General features: G+C 61.1%; 1 protein-coding gene across 1 annotated transcript in view; it reads right to left on the minus strand.

Annotated features, from left to right (window-relative positions):
• Window positions 1-17,108, minus strand: part of ATP6V0D1 (ATPase H+ transporting V0 subunit d1) — a gene marked incomplete at its 5' end in the record, with an annotated part of 34,746 nt that overhangs the window by 2,035 nt on the left and 15,603 nt on the right. The window contains 3 exons of the mRNA XM_084257240.1: window positions 2,353-2,432; window positions 3,772-3,950; window positions 11,745-11,916. Coding sequence (XP_084113366.1) covers window positions 2,353-2,432; window positions 3,772-3,950; window positions 11,745-11,916 — 431 coding nt within the window. The remainder of the gene's footprint in view (window positions 1-2,352; window positions 2,433-3,771; window positions 3,951-11,744; window positions 11,917-17,108) is intronic.

Below are 17,108 nucleotides of genomic sequence, written 5' to 3' on the forward strand. Positions count from 1 at the left end.
CAGGGACTCTGCTCCACAGACTAGAGCTTTTTCTGATGTGGGAAGTGAGGGCTGCGAGGCGTGGGAAGCTCTCGAGCCGACGTCTAGCCGCCCAGGCGGGGAGACCTTTCCATTCGCCACCCATTGACTCGGGCCTGGGGCTGTGTCAGGAGAGAAGACGGGACGAGACCCAGGAGCCCACAGTCCACATAGAGCCTGGCCAGCAGCACTGGCAGACGGGGCGCAGGGGAAGGCCTTAGGTGACTCAAGTCTAGAACAGGACCTGGATTAAGAAGCCAGGAAGGAGAGCGTGGATCCCAGCACAGAGGTCACCAGAAATCAGAGGGTGTAGGTGGCACAAACAGCTCCCATCCTATCGTGACTGGGTGCTCCTGGCCATTTCCTTTTCTGTGGCTGGCCAAGCTGGCTGTGTCCACCCCCCAGGCCTGCCCCAGTGGGGCCTAAGGTTTCTATCTGAGGGGAGGCTTCCCCAAGCCGTACTGATCCCTGCAAGGCCGGCTCCCAGGTGGAGAAGGCAGGACAGATCCAGACGCTCCTCTGGAGGCTAGGACCGCTGAGAACACCTCAAAGACCCAGCGTCAAGGTCACCTTCTCGCCTCCACCCTGTCTGCTGGAGCCTGCCCGCCCATGGTTGCTGCACCAGCCGCTTACAGTTCCACCAGGGGGCTGAGGGTCCATTTAATCTCCCATTTGTGGCCACTGGGCTGAGACACCGTTGGACGGGCAAGCGGTCCTGGCACAGGGCCCGCGCCATCAGATCGTGTTTATGAGCTGGGGCCTAGGCAGCCCTCATTGGTAACTCCAGCTGAAACCAGTTAGGTCTGGTGACGGTGTGGGTGAGGCTGGGGGGATAGCCGCACCCCTTACCCAGTCTCAGGGCAAGGAACCCGGCAGCGGGCCAGCAGGGAGGGCGGGAGCACAGGCATGCACCCTGACGCCAGGTGAGAGCACTTGCTTGGCAGATAGGCAGAGCTGGGTATGATCCCCAGGGCCGCCAGCGTCTAGCGGGTCGCATCAGGCCACCTGCCCTATGTCTCTAAGCCCTCAGTTTCTCATCTTACAGATGGGGATACAGATGCCTCCAGAGCTCCTGGGCCACCCTGAGCATTACAGAAGGTGATAATCTTCCTGCCTCTAGGCTCATCCCTGCTAATCCGGCCTCCACGCTGCAGCCGGATGGGGCTTTCCGATCAGTCCCTGCCCTGTGGAAACCTTCACTGGCTGACCCTGCCCACAGATAAGGCTCAAACTTCTGGCCAGGTGGCTGGACCCTGTGCCTGCCTCTCCCTGCACAACTGCCTCCTGCTCTTCTGGAACCTGCACTTCCTCAGCAAAGTGCTTGCTGCCCATGCTCCCGGCTTGCCTTCTGCAAGTGCTGCCCTGGTGCCCACACCACTGCGGCCTCCAGGCAAGCCCTTCCCTCCACCAGGCCGCCCCTGCACTCTGGCCCAGGCACCTGTGGCAGGACTCAAAGGCCTGGGCTCAGGCTGCAGCCAAGGCTGGCCAGCAGCCAGGGCAAGAGCAGATCACTATAAAGATCTGCTGGACAGAGGTCCTCGGGGCTAGGTCAGCAGCCCGGTGCCATCCTCAGCCTGCATTCAAGGCCTGCCCACGGGACTGCTGACCCATGTCCCTGGCTATCCCATCAGTTCAGGATCACCAAGACCAGAGCCCAGTCTGTCCCAAATGTCCTGCACTGGCCCCTGGCCATGACCCTTCTTCCCTTGCTTCTTAGCCCTGCTCTTCACCTCAGGGCAGTGTTCACCTGGGAACCCCAAGTTCACTTACTCTATCTCAGGGGTCACCAGCCTGTGCCACCACCTGGTGAAAAGCAGAAGGTGGGTGGGCATGAGGATGGGGGTCGTGGCACGGGCCCTGGGCGGGAAGCTCAGGACACAGGGACTTGTGGGGACACAGCGACGCCTGGCTGGGGCCCTGCCCCCACGGCACCAGACACAGTCTGGCCTCTGCTCAGGGCCTGTCCGAGCTGGCAACAGCCCAAGTCGGGGAGCCCGAGGGCTATGGCCTGGGTGGTGGCCCGTGACCCTCCTGGATGCAGGGGGAGCGGCCGTGCAGGAGCCAGCTCTGACAGGCCACGCTGTGGAGAGGCCGCCACTCCCACCGATCTTAATCACCTGCCGCGGGCACCGCGGGACAGAGAACTTGTTCCGTGCAGCCTTGCGCCCATCACAGGAGCCGGGAGTGAGTGGTTAAGCCCCCGGGATAGGAGCCTGGCGCAGATGTTTCCCGTCCCCGGCACCCCACATAAATCATGGGCCCATCACGCCCACGACCCCACCCATCTACGCCCAGTCCGCCTGCCGCCCCCCAGCCTGTCCGCGGGGGCACTACCTTGTAGAGTGTGTTGCGGATGATCTCAATGTTCATCTCGTCCAGGTCCTGCTCTGAGATGCAATCCTGGAAAAAAGGCGCTGGGGAGGAAAGACACGCGTGTGAAGGGTGGGCTGGCAGGCGGGGCTGTGGCGAGGGTCCTGCGGATGCTGAACTGCCCTGTGGGGCACAGAGGGGCTGGGTGTTGGGGGGTCCCCACACTGGTCTGGGCTATTGCCTTGGAAGTGGCAGAAGCAAAACTCTGGGCCACGTGCACTGACCTGAGTTTCTCCTGCCTTTTTGCTCCTAAAACTGATTTATAAAGGAGGCGGCCAGCCATAACATGATCTAATCGCCGCTGGGGCAGACCCAAGCTCAGACCATGCCAGAGACAGGCTTGCGTAAGAGGCCGTGACATCCTCTCTTCTTGAGGGGCAGCTGTGGATTTGGGATCAAACGCCCACTTCTCTGCACTCCCCCGGAGGGCCTGGGGCCCACATTTGGAAAACCAGCCTCCTCCTCCGTAGACAAGGAATGAGTGTGACATCTGGGTGGGCATGAACTAGTAACTAGCAAACTTGGAAGAGTCCAGAACCGGATAGAACCCCACCTCCCTCTCCCTTCAGGGTGGGGGGGCATGTGCTGCAAACCCACTGATCTGTCTCTTCTTGAAAGATGGAGAAACAGAAGGGGCCACAAATAGCCCAGAACCAGCTCAGAGTCCCTGGGAGAGTCTATAGCAGATAAGGCCAGCTAGTAGGGCTCAGGCCTCTCAGCACAGAACCAAGTGTGGTTTAGATCTCAGTGGGTCAACCCTGGAGGCTTCCTGGAGGTGGTGCTCTGGGGAACAGGGCTGCAGCCTTGAAGGCACTAGCTAGTGACAGTGCTCATGCTTTCTCCTCAGTCTCCAAGGCAGACAGGAGCCAGCACTGGCTAGGCGGGGCCCTGCAGGAAGCTCCCAGTTCCCCTTCCTTCCTTGGCCTCTGACACGGACCCTGCATCCTGCCGGACACTGCCTGACCTGACCCCTGGGATCTGCTTGATGGAGGCAAGTGGAGTTGCTTGTTTCCCTCCTCTGCCTCAGGACAGCCAACTACTGCAGCCCAGCTTGGGGCCACAGTCTGCCAGAGGGCCCAAGACTCCGGGGAACCCAGACTGCTCTTGCCATCCTCCACAAGCTCGGCCCTTCTCGTGTCCCGAAAATCAGCGGCTTTCACAAAGTTTCATTGATAGAGGTCCAGGGGCAGCCTGCCCGGACCCACTGATGCAACAGGACAGAGCAGAAGGGGTGTGTGTGTGGGGTGGGGACAGGGAAGGTAAAGGTGAGCAGCAGCGGGGAGCCCTCGCTTGGGGTCATCCCCCTACTGGGGGATCCGCAACCACAGTGAGGCACAGATACTGATGCCAAGGCTCCCTCCCCCCTCTGCCACCACGGCTCACCCAGGGGCGTGTCCACCAGGATGGCATTGTAGAGCTCGGCGGGCGTCTGCGCAATGTTCACGGCCTCCATCTGCTCAAAGCTGCCCAGGGGGTGGCACTTGGGCACAAGCTCGGCGATGGAGCGCTGGTGCAGCGTGCCCGTGATGAGCAGGATTACGTTGTCAATCATGTAGCTGTAGCTACGGGAGGCACACAACAGCAGGGCGGCCGTCAGGGGTGGGGGTGGGGGCTGGAAGGCCTGGCTGCCCAGCCCCTGCCTTTGCCCCTCAACCATGTGTGCTGCCTCCTGGGTGCGGACAGTCAGCACCACCGGCTCACCTCCCCGCCCCAGCGAGGCCCCTGCTCCAGCAGCAGAGGCACAGGACAGACAGCCCCCCGTGTGGGGTGAAGGTGATTGCAAGCCCCGCGAATGACGGGAAAGCAGGTAACCACTCCACCGTGTGAACAGTGTCCGGGCAGGACGGGGTAACTGTGGGCACACGGAGGGGGCACGTGCAGGCAGGCCCTGGGATGAAAGAACAGGGAGATGAAAGCGTGTTCTGGGTAGAGGGAACAGCGTGTGCAAAGGCCTGGAGGCAGCCACCGAGGCACAGCTGCACTCGAGGAATTGCGCGCAGGCAGTTGGCAGCAGGGGAGGAGGCGAGCAGTGCTGCCAGCAGGCTGGACCCACAGACCCGGCAGAGGGTCCTGACTTCACTTGGTGTACTCGGGGTGGGGCAGGAGCCAAGATGTAAGCAGGGGGTCCACTTAGGGTGGCGCTGGGCGCTGGGTGGGGACGGGGGGCTGGGGCAGGGGCGAGACAGCAAGGGAGGAAAGGCTGAGGGGCCGGGTGGGGAGAAGAGCCAGTGACGGGCCTCTCTGGAGTGAGGCCCCGGGTCAGGCAGAATCGGAGGAGCTGCCCTGCACAGCCCCACTCCAAAGCAGGAGCACCACCTCCTCCTTCAGGGCTCCAGGCCAAGGCCGGGCATCAGCCCAGAACAGCCTGGAGGAGGCCCAGAGACCTGACAGGAGGCTGGGCGCAGGTCAGCCCCAGGCCAAGGCCGAGGCGCCCCCAGGCAGAGGCGCTGGAGAGTGCATGGGCAGCAGAGGGGGCTGTGGAGCTGGGCAGGGGAGGGGCCGCGCCACTCAGACTCTGCAAGGGGCAAGCTCTGCTCCAACCGGCCAGACAGTGCCACCCAGGGCTGGGCCAGAGTTCTGTGCAGTAAGCGAGATACATCTGGGCAGAAGAGCGGGTGGGGCCTCCGGTCACAGTCAGGCTGTGACTAGGAATGGGCATAAGGGAGCTGGATGAGGCCTCAGAAGGGACATTCTCCAAAGTCAGTGTGAGGGCCCCCTGAAAGGGGAGGCTACCACTGCCCTGAGCTGGGTACAGGCCCGGCCCTGCCCTGGCTTTTGGGTAGGCACAGCTAGGCCCTGGTCCTGGGACTGTATCTGAGCACCTAGGGCTGAGGCTGTCCAAGGAAGACCCCCTGATAGCAAGGGCAGGAAGGGAAGGAGGTGGTGGGCCAGGCCCCAGCTCTGAGGGCTGGTCACTGGGGGAGTCCCACAGGGCCCTGCGGGAAGGCAGCAGGAGGAAGCCACGGCTCCTGTCCTGGCCTGACCCTTCTCCCCCTGCTTGCCACATGCTCCCCTAGCTCCTACCCGGCCCCGCGCCCTCCTACGACCTCTGCTCTCCTGGGCTTGGGGCCAGGCAGCTGCCCTCTCTCCACCCCCAATCCGGCTGGGTCAGCCACAGGATGTGCGCTGAGAAGAGATAGGCTCCCCCCCCCCCAAACTGAGGTTGTCAGGCAGGGCCTTTTTGCAGCTGCAAGCCAGAGGCCAGAGTGGCAGCCTGCTGCCCCGACCCCACAGAGCTGGCAGAGCGGCGGACCCTCAGGGGAAGCCTTCCCGCTCCAGCCTTCTCTTCTCTGCCCTGGACAGGACATCCCTCCAGAATCCCACATACCCCAGGCCCATGTCCGCCTCACCTCCTGCCACTCTCTGCGGGTGCCCTGTCTGGCTCCGCTCTAGTCACCACCTTCCAAACCGGTCACAAAGACCCAACCCCAAACCACAGGATGTGCCACGTGGCGCTCACAACCCTCTGGGCAGGGCAGGGGACAACAGCATGCCTCAGGCCCCACGACCCTACTGACCCCATGACCACAGCATCAGCGCCCCACTGCCAGGAGGCTGGCCCAGAGAGGGTGCTCCCTAGGGCAGAGAAGCCACTGCCTCCACCCTTCCATCTAGCCTGGTCTTCTCAGAGGGATCCCCACAAGCCAGCTTCCTTTTTCTATCCCTACCCTGCTCCTTGTGTCCACAACTCGGGGTGAGGGCCCAAGGGAGGGGCCGTGGTACTCTCGGGGTCATGGCCCCGCCTCGGAAGAGTCCTGTGGCAAGGTTCCACCATCTGGCTTTGCTGCTGTCCCTCCAGTGATGCGGAACCAGCCAGCAATGATTCACTTCTCAGCCCTGACAGCAGCCGTAAGGGCCGGTGGCAGCACTCACAGCTGCCCCCAGTCTCTCCTGCTAGAAGTCTGAGCCGGGCACCACAGAAAATGCTGAGCCAAGTGAAGCCTCCTCTCCCTTCCAAGGCCCCCCGTAACCCATGCGAGGCCAGGCCCAGCCCTTCCCTGCACGAGAGTCACTGCAGCAGCAGCCCGTGCGTTTCTCCCCTGCCCACTGAGAGTCAGAATCGTCTTTCTCGGAGGAAGGAGGCAGGGCAGGCCTGGCAGAGATGACACAGGCCCAGCTGTCTGCTTCTTCCCTAAGGCCAAGGCCTTCAGCAGGCAGGGAAATCCTCCTCCCTCCTTGTCTGGCTTCAGCAGCTGCCTCCCTGCCCCCAGAAACCACTCAGCACGCCTCCCCTCATTTGGCCTCCAGAGGAGAGAATGAGGTTCCAGCTGGTCAGCGTCTCCCTGCAGAGGAAGACAGCTGGGGAGTGGACAGGTGGCTGTCCGCCAGGCCGAAGAGGCCCTTGTGGGGTGGGAGTGGGGCAGGCGGTATTCCTCTGCCCCAAGGCCTCCCTCACCCTGGGCCTTTAAGACTCAGCCTGGGCCCCCAGAAGTCTCGGCTGGCGGTTGGCGTTTAGGAAGCCATTTCCTCCAGGAAGTCTTCAGAGCCCCTAGCCAAGCCCTGCCCTTTGCGGTGCCCTTTGGCGCCACCTGCTGGAGCAACACAGCTTGCGTCCATCTCCCCATCTCTGTCCGGGGGGCTGCCCGGGCAGCAGCCAGGCCATGACAGCTACATACCTCTGCACGTGTCCACCTGCAGCACCCAGCAGGGGCTGCCAGCAGCAGTATCTGTGCTCTGTCACCTCTGGGCCCTTCAGAGCACTTCCCAGGGAGGAAAGTGAGCAGTGATACCCAGCTATTGCCTCAGCACTTTTCCTGCCCAGCGTCAGTTTCACCGCTGCAATCAGGATGACTCAAGTGCAGCCCCTAACAGAGCTAGTGAGCCCCTGAGCTGCCCCTCCCCAGGGGCCCTGTTGGATCCTCCCATGTGATCTGAGCCTTCTGGGGCTCGAAGCGCTCCTGTGATCTCTCCTTCGAGCGCGGAAGTGTTGGTGCTGGCTCTCCCTCAAGGCGGAAGCCAGGTCTACCTGGGATCCAGAAAGCACAGCAGGCCTGCAGGTCCAGCCTAGAGGCCCTGCAGTTGACCCAGAAAACAGTGGTTGTAGACAGTGAGGGCTGGAGGGCCAGGGTAGGGAGGCTGAGGAAAAAACCTGCTGCTCTCTGTGACGCCGCATGACTCAAGATTGGAGCAATGTGCCCCGGGCAGAATGGCAGGTGTGGCGGCAGGCACGGAGCACTTGAGGCCATTTCCTGGGACAAAGCCTCCAACCCGCTGTCCAGTCCAGGCTGGAGGCACCACGGCATCTGGCACAGGAGCAGTTTGGGAACTCACATTCCCATTTAGGTTCCCATTCTCCGCAGGGCACATTGCTCCAATCTCGGGCCATGCGGGGTCACAGAGAGAAGTAGGTTTCCCTCAGCCTCCCTGTCCTGGCCTCCAGCCCTCACTGTCTGCAAACACTGTTTTCTGGGAACTGCTCCCCCAGATGGCACAGGTGACCAGGTGCAGACTGCACGCTGGAGGGGGCCCTCCCCAAGGAGGATCACTTATGACAGAGGCGTTTGGGGCACACCTGAGAATCCCGAGATCAGGCTCACTTCTCCCACAAGCGACTCTCTCAGCTTCCTTCTTAGGGCACACGGAAATCATCCCAGAATGGCCAAGGTCTTCTCCAGCACCAAAAAGTCCTAAAAGTGGTTCTATCCCCAGTCACAAAGCAAGGAGCCCTTTGCACAGTGACATCTTACATATTATCACCATGTCACGGAGCTGAATCATCCAGCCAGTCTACCCCTCTTGCTCAAGCCCAGTCTGCGTCCTTCTCAATGCTGGGAAGCCTCCTGTCATCCCAAGCTCCACTTGGGGTAGCCGCACACAGGCCTCTCCAGGGCTGTCTATACCACCTTTGGCACCCACCCCACTGCATTCCTCCATCTCCCCACAGGACTGGTCTGGCTCATGGGAGGTGCTGGTCCTGTGCATTGGCTGAGGGCTGGCTGAGCTGTGCAAAACCAGTGACGCCCCTCACATGGGAAGGTAGAGGAGGCCTGGGTCAGTGTCTGCTGGCTTCCCTTCAGTGACACCGAACTCATCCCCTCCTGCAGAAGCCTGTCCCAGCTATCCTGTGGCGGCTCTGAAGGCAACTAAGAGATTCTGAGGGAAGAAGCTAAGGTGGCACCTGTGGTGGTCACCACCTCCACTCCAGCTCGGCCAGCCTTGTCCGTGGCAGCAATGGCATTGCTCCCTCAAATCTCCACCCCCAAGGATAGGACCCCTCACTGAGGCTTTCACCACCTGGGGGACCACTCCCCCTCTGAATTCTATGCTCTGGATAGCTCTAGGTTAACTTCCTTCTTCCCAGGGAGGACACAGAGCCAGGGCCTCCCTGCTCTAGCTGCCAGAACATATGGGGTTTCTTCAGCCTAGAATTCTTCAGCCCCAATTCTTCCTTTAAATGCCCTTCCCTTCAGCCAAATAGCCATCCCCTCAAGGAAGTCCCCAGCCTGGGAGAGGGCCTCTGGATGGGCCCCTGTGGAAGGCTTCACCCATTTCTGCAGCACTCCTCACTCTGGGATGACCCAGGGTGAAGAAGATGGTGCAGTGGAAGAGGAGGAAGAGCAGCCAGGGCGGGGGGAGCTAAATCAGATACCGTGAGAGGAAGGAGACAGTTGGAGGCGGTGAGAGGGATGTGGCTTCTGAGGAGACCACAGAGTTAGGCTGTCTACTTGACCGCACAAAGGTCAGCAATGACCCAAGTCTTGGGGCTTGGGGCTTGTGGTGCTATGCTAGAAGCCGACTGGAGGCTTGAAGGATGTAGGGAGGTGAGAGAACAGTGACTATAAAAGTTTAAGCCTCAGGAGAAGGGTCTGTCATGGTCCGAGAGACTTGAGCTTGTTCCCGTGACGATGAGAAAAACCAGCAAGGGAAGGTGGTACACACAGGGGCGTGGATGAGGGGTCACTCAGGGTCCCGGGAATGAAGTGAAGGGCCTCAAGGACACCAGCAGATGGGCCCAAGAGATGAGGGGGGCACCTCTGCCACTGGAATGGGGTTGGGGGGGGCACAGATGCCGCCCTGGGAAGCGGATTGGCTTCCATTGTCTCTGTGGAGGAGGAGGTGGGCCATCTGCCCAGAGAGAAAGGTGGGGGACGGGAGAGGGATTGGGGTTCAACATGGGAAATGGTCTTCCCAACTTGGTGGGGGGCTGTAGGGTGCCGAGTTGGGAGAGCAAGCTGCTGGCTGGGCCAGGACCGGCCAAGGTCAGCTGAGCTGGTGAACGTGATCGTCACACAGCAGGGACAACCCGCCCAACGCCGGCTTCCCCAGCTTTGCTGCCGGCGGTGGAGATGGGGGAGGGTGCCTCAGGCAGGAGGCTGCTGGGATTCCTCCAGGGCTGGGGGGCTGCCAGCCGGGCGGGACCATGAGACGGGCGGCCAAGAGAGCTGCGGATGTTGGCAGAAGAGCGCTTGAATGATGGACCCGGGAACCTCAGTCGGGGAGGGAGGAAAATGAAGACAGAAGGGGCAGCAGCAGGGGAGGAAGCAAGGCCCAGGGTCCTGCTGAGTCCGGAACCCGCATCCCACAAGGGACTAAGAGTGGGCTGGGAGGCCTGAAGGCTGTGGGTAGAGAGGGGGGTGCCTGACTCAGCGATTTCAGGGGTGGAGCGGTTCCAGGGGGTGACAAAGCCTTGGGCCGTCATCGGTGGGGGAGGCTGAAGCAGAGAGCAGACGAGCGGGTCACTGGACAGGACGAGGTGATAGGCTCAGAAGGGCTGACGCGTGGCTGCTGAGCTCGTCCTGAGGGAGGGCAGGAGGGAGGGGATGGGAGGACTCTAAGCCACAATCACCCATGAATGGAAGGGGCGGGAAGGGACAGCCCGCCACAGGAGAGCACTTGGCTGCTTCCAGCACACTCGGTGCTTGCAGCCAACCTCCAGCAAAGAGCTGGCGGCAATGCCGCCTCAGTCACGCTCAGAGCCTGATCCAGTTTTGTGGCCTGGCAGGCAGAGACCAAGCCTCTGATGGCACCAAGACAGGCCAGGGGCTGGCTACACAAGCAGGTGACCAAGAGGGCAGCGGATGGATAACATCTGCCTTCCGACCACGGGCATGGTTAGGCTCCCTCAGCCAGCCGAACTGGGAAAGCCAGAACCTTCACCAGGAAGCTGGAGGAGCCTTGTGCAAACAAGGTAAAGGCTGGGCCCTAGCAATAAACACACACTTCCTGGTATGTCCTTGGCTCTGGCCTTGGAGCAAGGGACACACAGACCCGGCCAGGGGTTGACTGACAGATGGTACACTGTGGTGTAACCCCCTTAATGCGGTGGTACCAGGCACACCCCATCTCTGGCCTCCTGTCCTGTAAGACCATGGCGGCTGTACTTTGACCACGGCCAGGGCAGCGTGATTATGGGCCCAGTGGGACATAAGGGAGGCCCCTGGGAAGAAAGCCTGCCTCCTGGTGCTGGCAGGTTTCCTGAGCCCTTCTGGGGTACAAGCCTGTGGCCCCCACCCAAAAATGGAGACCTTCTGGCTGCAGCCCCCACTTGAGCAAGTGGGTCTTGAGCAATGACTGTTCCTTGCTGGGGGTGGAATGAGGCCAGGCAGCCGGCAGCTAGCCCTCACCCTGAGGGGGTAGGAGTGGCAGGCCCCAAGGAGGAGAGTGAGTGCGGTGCGAGGACAGCAGTCAGGGAACGGTGAAAGCCAGCTAGTCCCCACAGAGTGCCTGCAAATCCTTCCCCATGACACACACCCGGATGAGGCAGCCACAATCGCACTTCAGCTCGCGACCTGAGTGAGGCTGCCACGGCACAGGCTGTGTGGCTCATAGCTCCTGGGCCGATCCTACAGAGGGGGCCTTGCCACCGCCACTGCCACAGGTACGCCTGGCCACCAGAGGCCTGTGCCCGTCTGCAGGGCTCAGGGGCCTTTCCTTACCTCAGCTTCTCTAGGAGCTTCTCAGAGGCAGCGCTGCACCCAAGGGCAGAAGCCTGGGGAGCCGGGCCAGACTGGGAAAGGCAGTGAGGTCTTCCTGAGACCCAGAGCCGTGGTCAGAGATGACAGCAGAGGGGCCCTAGCCCAGACAGGGCCAGAGGGCCTAAACGGTCCATGCTGAGAATCTGGCTCCTGAGTTGTCTATCCAGCCCCGCCCCCACCTGACCGGGAGTGGGGGCCTGGTGAGTGTTCAGTGTGTGTGAGTGAGAGAAAGGGTTTCCATCGTTTCCCCACCCCAATCTCAGTAACACCAGGGCCAAAGGGAAGGGCTCTGTCCAGCACTACAGCGAGGGACACGCATGCCTGCCAGCCAGCCCCCAGCCAGCAGGGAGTGGGTAGCAGCCTGGAGGTCCAGGTATGTTGAATGGCGGGCCCAGCCGCACAGCCCAGGCACACCCCGAAGGCCGCAGAGGGTGCACTCACGTGATGAAGTCCAGGAAGCTGGCGAGTGGCTCGTAAGCATGGTTGCGCATGTGGCGGAACTCTACCACCATCTTCTCCTTGAGCCGGTCATCAATGACTGAAACTGTCAGTGGGGATGCCTCATTGGCCAGGAAGTTGCCATAGTCAGTGCTTTGCAGGTGCAGCTTCAGGTCTGAAACCCAAGGACAGGGGGTGAAGGCTGGCCATGCTGAGCCTCCCCAGGGCCCCAAGTCCCCATCCCCATCCCGACTCGGTCCTGGCCTCCCCACTGTAGCTGTGGCCTGCTCGCTCCCTGACCTCCTGTCCTGCCTTTACCTCCCCACTGGCTCAGAACAGGTCCAGGGCAGTCAGGCCAAGAAACTAAAGATACCCCAGACCCTTAGTCCATGAGCCAATCCAGTGGGCCCCAGACTCCAAGCAAGAGTAGAACAATTCATGGTTGACCCAAATGACAAGGTTCCTGGGCCTGCAACTCCAACCCAGGGTGCCATTCACAACCCATGGTCTTGGAGGCCCTTCTGTATGGTAGGCCCTGGCATGGCCCTAACCCAGGGCAGAATAAGACATGAGCCTGGCCTCCAGGGCCAAGGAGCAAGCCAACACCCCTAAAGCAGAAACACTGCCTAGGAAATGAAGGAGATGCCAGAGTGGACTGAGAGGACACCAACTCACAGCTTGGCCTGGATGCCAGGCCAGAATGCAGAGGGCAAACAGAGCAAAATCCAGTCCTCCTGGCAGGGCCCCTGTGTCAGTGGTCCCACTATTCCCTGGGAAAGTGAGTCCAGGCACTGGCTCCCAGTCCAGTCTCCTGACTGCTACCCTCCAAAGCCTCCAGGGGTCAGGCCTCTTCTCCTCCTCCACCCTATGCTTCCTTGACCATCTCTTCCCAGAGCCCTTAGCCCAGGACAGGTCCTACAGATATGGACCCAGCTGCCCAGACAGATTATAGTCCCAGAAGAGCCGGCAGGTGGCAGAGGGAGAGGTTCCCCCCAACCCCCAAAGCAATCTGGACACTTACTGTCCACCTGACAGAGATTCTGGGCTGGCACCCGCGGCGGCACCAGCCATTCCTAGAGAAGCCAGGAGGTGCGCAGGTGATGAGAGGAGCAAGACAGGGGCGGGGTTCTCCTTTGCCCGCCCCCCACCCCCAGGGCTTAGCAAGGGCCATAAGCAAACACCCCAGTGCTTGGCTGCCGCATCTGCTGACACTGCATCTGGGGAAGCCGCGGCTCCCAGCGCTGCTGGAACACAGACGGCCAGGGTGGTTTCTGCTGGCGTTAGTCGGAGCAGAGCAAACCCGGGAGACTCTACCGAGAATCCTGCTCAACGCCTGAGCAGTCTTCCTTACCAGGAAACTCATTTTTAAAAAACCCCAGGGACGATGTCAAAGGGCCATTCCAGACCACTTTCCCTGGCTGAGGCCCGTGTCTCCCTGTGACCCAGGGAGAGGGGACAGCCTGCCAGTCAAAAAGGCGACTAGGAGGCCGTGGGGCTAGCCAATCCCTTAGCTTGGACCACACAGGGCTTCTGAACCAACGCTGACCCTCTTTGAGAAACCTGGCGCCCAGGCCCTGTGGCTGGCAGCCCCAAGCCCTTTAGACAGTGCTCAGGGCTGAGGAGCCGCGTTAGAAACCCTCCCCCATCAGCTTCCTGCTGTCTGAGGGATGCAGAGGAGGGGGGATGCCTGGGGGTGGGATCTGAGCTCAGGAGGAGAGGCCTGGAACTTGTTGAGAGCTTCGTGGGAGACCGGCCACCCAGCCCTGGCCCAGCCCCCCGAGGGCAGCCGAGGACACCAGGGGCTCCGGGAGGCAGGGGCTCCTTGCGCTCTGAGCACTGGGCCCAGCCGCCTGACAGCCTCGGCGACGGCCCCTAAGAGCCCCAGACGTGCCTGGGTTGAGGCACAAGCTCTGAGTGCTCTGGTTAACAGACTCGGGGGACCACTCTGGTCTACCCGCAAGCCCAGCTGTCTACCCCAAATCCTCCCATCCGTGGCCCATCACCAGGAATGTCTGGCCAGTTTGGGATCTCTCACAGCAAAAGACTTCCTTGGAGGCTGATTTCTCATGTCCAAGAGGCTGCTGCTGCTCTCAGAAAGTTCTCTCTGCAGTCTGACCTATATCCTCTTCGGAGGGAGCCAACTGTTTCCCATTGTCTCTGTCCTCCCCTCGGGGCCTTGGGCCTGCTCCTCAGCACCCCTCATCCCACCCAGGATCTTCCCATAGCTCCTTGGCTTCCCACTGTCTCCTGTCCCAGATGTTCTGGTGACTCTCTCCCCAATTTCATCTGCTGACACCACCCGGGCCTCCTCACTCCTGAGGTGACCTTTACTGGCCTCCTACCCCCCATCTTGATTCTCTGCTCCCAAGTCCACTCTCCACACCATCACCAGAGTGAAGTCCTCCAACTCCAACGTGCAACGTGTTGCTGTCACCTTTACCCAGAGGCCCCAGTGGCCCCAGAGCTGCCTCTTCCCCACACCCTGGGAGGCCCCTTGGCCTCAGCCCTTGCACAGCCTCAGTCTCAGCCCTTGACTCGACTCTACCAGTGCTGCCATCTGGCCTGCCTGTGACCACCGGGCATGTGCTCCAAGACAGCTCACAGGATGCCTGAATATGAAACCCTGGAAGTGCAGGACACAGGTTTGCTTCCTCAGGCCCAGCTGGGCTGGGTTGGGAGACACACCCCCAGACTGGAAAGTGAGAACCACTGCCTTCCCCCCTGCGCGGGGCTCAGCCGAGCTCTCTGAAGGTGCCTGGGTAGGGCTGTTCCCCCAGGGCTCGTAGGGCTAGCCCAAACCCAAGCTGGCTGCATAACTTTCACCTGTCCCTCCACCCCTCCACCCCGGTCTCCTGGGCCAGAGCCCTCAGCAACAGAGCCCTGGCCCCAACAGGCACCCTTTTTTCCCCACCCAGTGCCTGATTAGCATGAGGCCTTGGGAACTCCGAGCACGGCGAGGACTCTCTAGCGTGTGGGACTGGCAGCCAGCCCCAGCTAGGCCTTGAGAAGTGGCAGCCGGGCAGCCCTGCCCCCATCTACTTCCTGAAACCTTTCTCAGATCCTGCCAGCCCTGAAAGTGATCTTTCAGCCCCTCCTGGGCTCCCAGGGGCAGGTAGCACATGGCCTTGCCAGCCCCTCCTCAAGGGCCCTGGGGAGGCAGGAAGGGAGGGTCTTAGCCCATGCCAGGGGATTGGGCCCACACTGCCCCAGGGGCTCAGCAGGCACAGAGGCAGCCCCTGGCATAGGACGCTCTGCAAGGCGGCCCCCCGCTCAAGACTCACCCATGGCCTCATGGCCCACGGAGGGGTCCTGCTGGCCAGCTGGCCACAGCAGAGTGTGAGAGGACAGTGTGTTCCCAGACTTCACTTCTGCTTTTCCAGAGGTCACTCAACGACACTCTCCTAGGGAGCTCAGGGGTTTTCAGGAATTGCAGCCGCCCACTGAATGAAACCAGATGTGCAAATGTGCTCCTGGGGGTCTAGAGTGCCCACCCTGCCACTCCCAGAGGGCGCAGGGTCGGAGCCTGTTCCACCACTCCCCTGGGCCACGTGCGGGCCTGCCTTAAAGGGCCTAGGGCTGGGCTCCGCCTCCGTGTGATTCAGCCCCAGAGGCTCTGCAGTGCTGCAACTTCCAGGGGCTCAGAGCTGGGAAACTGTTAGATGGACAGATGTGGACAGATGGCCAGGCTGGGGGCTCAAGGGAGCCTTCCCCGTGTCCCCAGTCGAATGTGCTATGCCCGAATCTCTTCCCCAGCTCTGGGGGTGGGAGAACCTCTCCTTCATATCAGCTCAAAGCAGATGTGTACACTGGCTGGTGACTGCAGAGTCTGAGCGCCACATCTGGAACTCCCACTGTGGGAGTCACAGCAAGGAAACCGTTAACCCTGGGTTTACCAGGGCCTGCAGCACAGACCAAGAATCTTCTTGGCCCCTCAGGCTAGGGTCCATCACAGGTTCCCTGCACCCTCAAGTAATTCCAACTGACCTGGGTCCACACTACCAGTCCCTCTCCCCCACCGGGTGTCACCTCCCCATCAAGAACCTTGGTACTATAAGCACCCCCTTCCACCTAACTGGGGTGTCCATGACCCCTTGCCTTGGCAGGACCACCTCATCCAACAGCCCCACCCCGCATTACAGACCCATTTTGCCAGTTCACTGGTTGCAGGCATCGCTCCTCAGGTAACTGAGGGGAGCAAGGGAGAGAGAGCATGGGCTTTGGAGCCATAGCAACCTGGTATGAATCCTGTTCCCCACTTTGGCCCTGAGCAACCTGCAGTGTCTCTCTGCAGCAGAGTCCTGACTATTCACCTGGTGAAAGGCCCTGCAGTGCCAGCCTCCTAGGGCACTTGCACAGATGCTGAGCAGAGGCAGTGGTGCACAGAGAACAACAGTTCAGCCCTTCTGCCAGAGAGGACCCACCCAGAGCTTCCCAGCTAACACCCTCATGCAGTCAAGTGTCTGTGCCCCCCACTCCAGGCTGCTGTTCAGCCTGTCTACCCAGCCAATGATCCAGGCATGAATGCCCTACCTGGTGAATGACCTTCTCAGTCAATGTCCCGGCCAGTGAATGTCCTGTGCAGAGAATGTCCTACCTGGTGAATGTCTAACCCAGAGAATATCCTGAGCAGTGAATGCCCTACTCAGTCAATGTCCTGGCCAGCAAATGACCTGTACAGTGAGTGCCCCTGCCCTTCCTTCTGATGGTCTGCCTTGAGCCTTCCCTTAGGGTTCCAGCAGCGCCTCGTCCCTGCTATCAAGGTTGTGAGGGTGCTGGTGTTCCTGGGCATGCAAACCTACCAGCCCCGTGCTGCTGTCTCCTGGGCGAGTAGGAGCAGAGATGGCTCAAAAGCTGGGACTCCTATCTCCAAGTCGTGCCTCACCTCACCTACCGGTAAGATCCTACAGAGCTACGGGTCACCCCAGGGACTTGGACAGGGAGGCTGGGCCCCAGCTCTGCACCACCCATCACACCCCAAGCTGCAGCCCTGGGGTCTGCGGGAACAGGCAGGAGGTGGTGGAGCCAAGAGCAGCGCTGGCTCCACGGGAAGCCCCCGGGCTGGCGGGCCAGCAGTCTCGGGAAGAACCTGGAGTCTACTGCTGGCACAGCCACATGCAAGTTACTGGGTTTCAGCTGGCGAGAGGCAGGGCCCTGCAGGGAAAGGACAGTGAGTTCCCACTCCTCAGCCCCTGGACCTGCACTTTGTTTCCCGCCGGAGGCCTCTCAGCGAGGGGAGGCATTTGCAGGAGGGGGGTGAGACTGAGCTGCAGAGGTGGTCCAGATGATGTCAGGGGTCAGGGGCACCACCCACCAGCAACATCAGATCCAGGGAGAAAATGGGAGTGTCACTCCCCATAGCCAGGAGGC

The sequence above is a fragment of the Talpa europaea genome, assembly GCF_964194135.1.
Source record: "Talpa europaea genome assembly, chromosome: 16".
NCBI classification, from domain to species: Eukaryota; Metazoa; Chordata; class Mammalia; order Eulipotyphla; family Talpidae; genus Talpa; species Talpa europaea.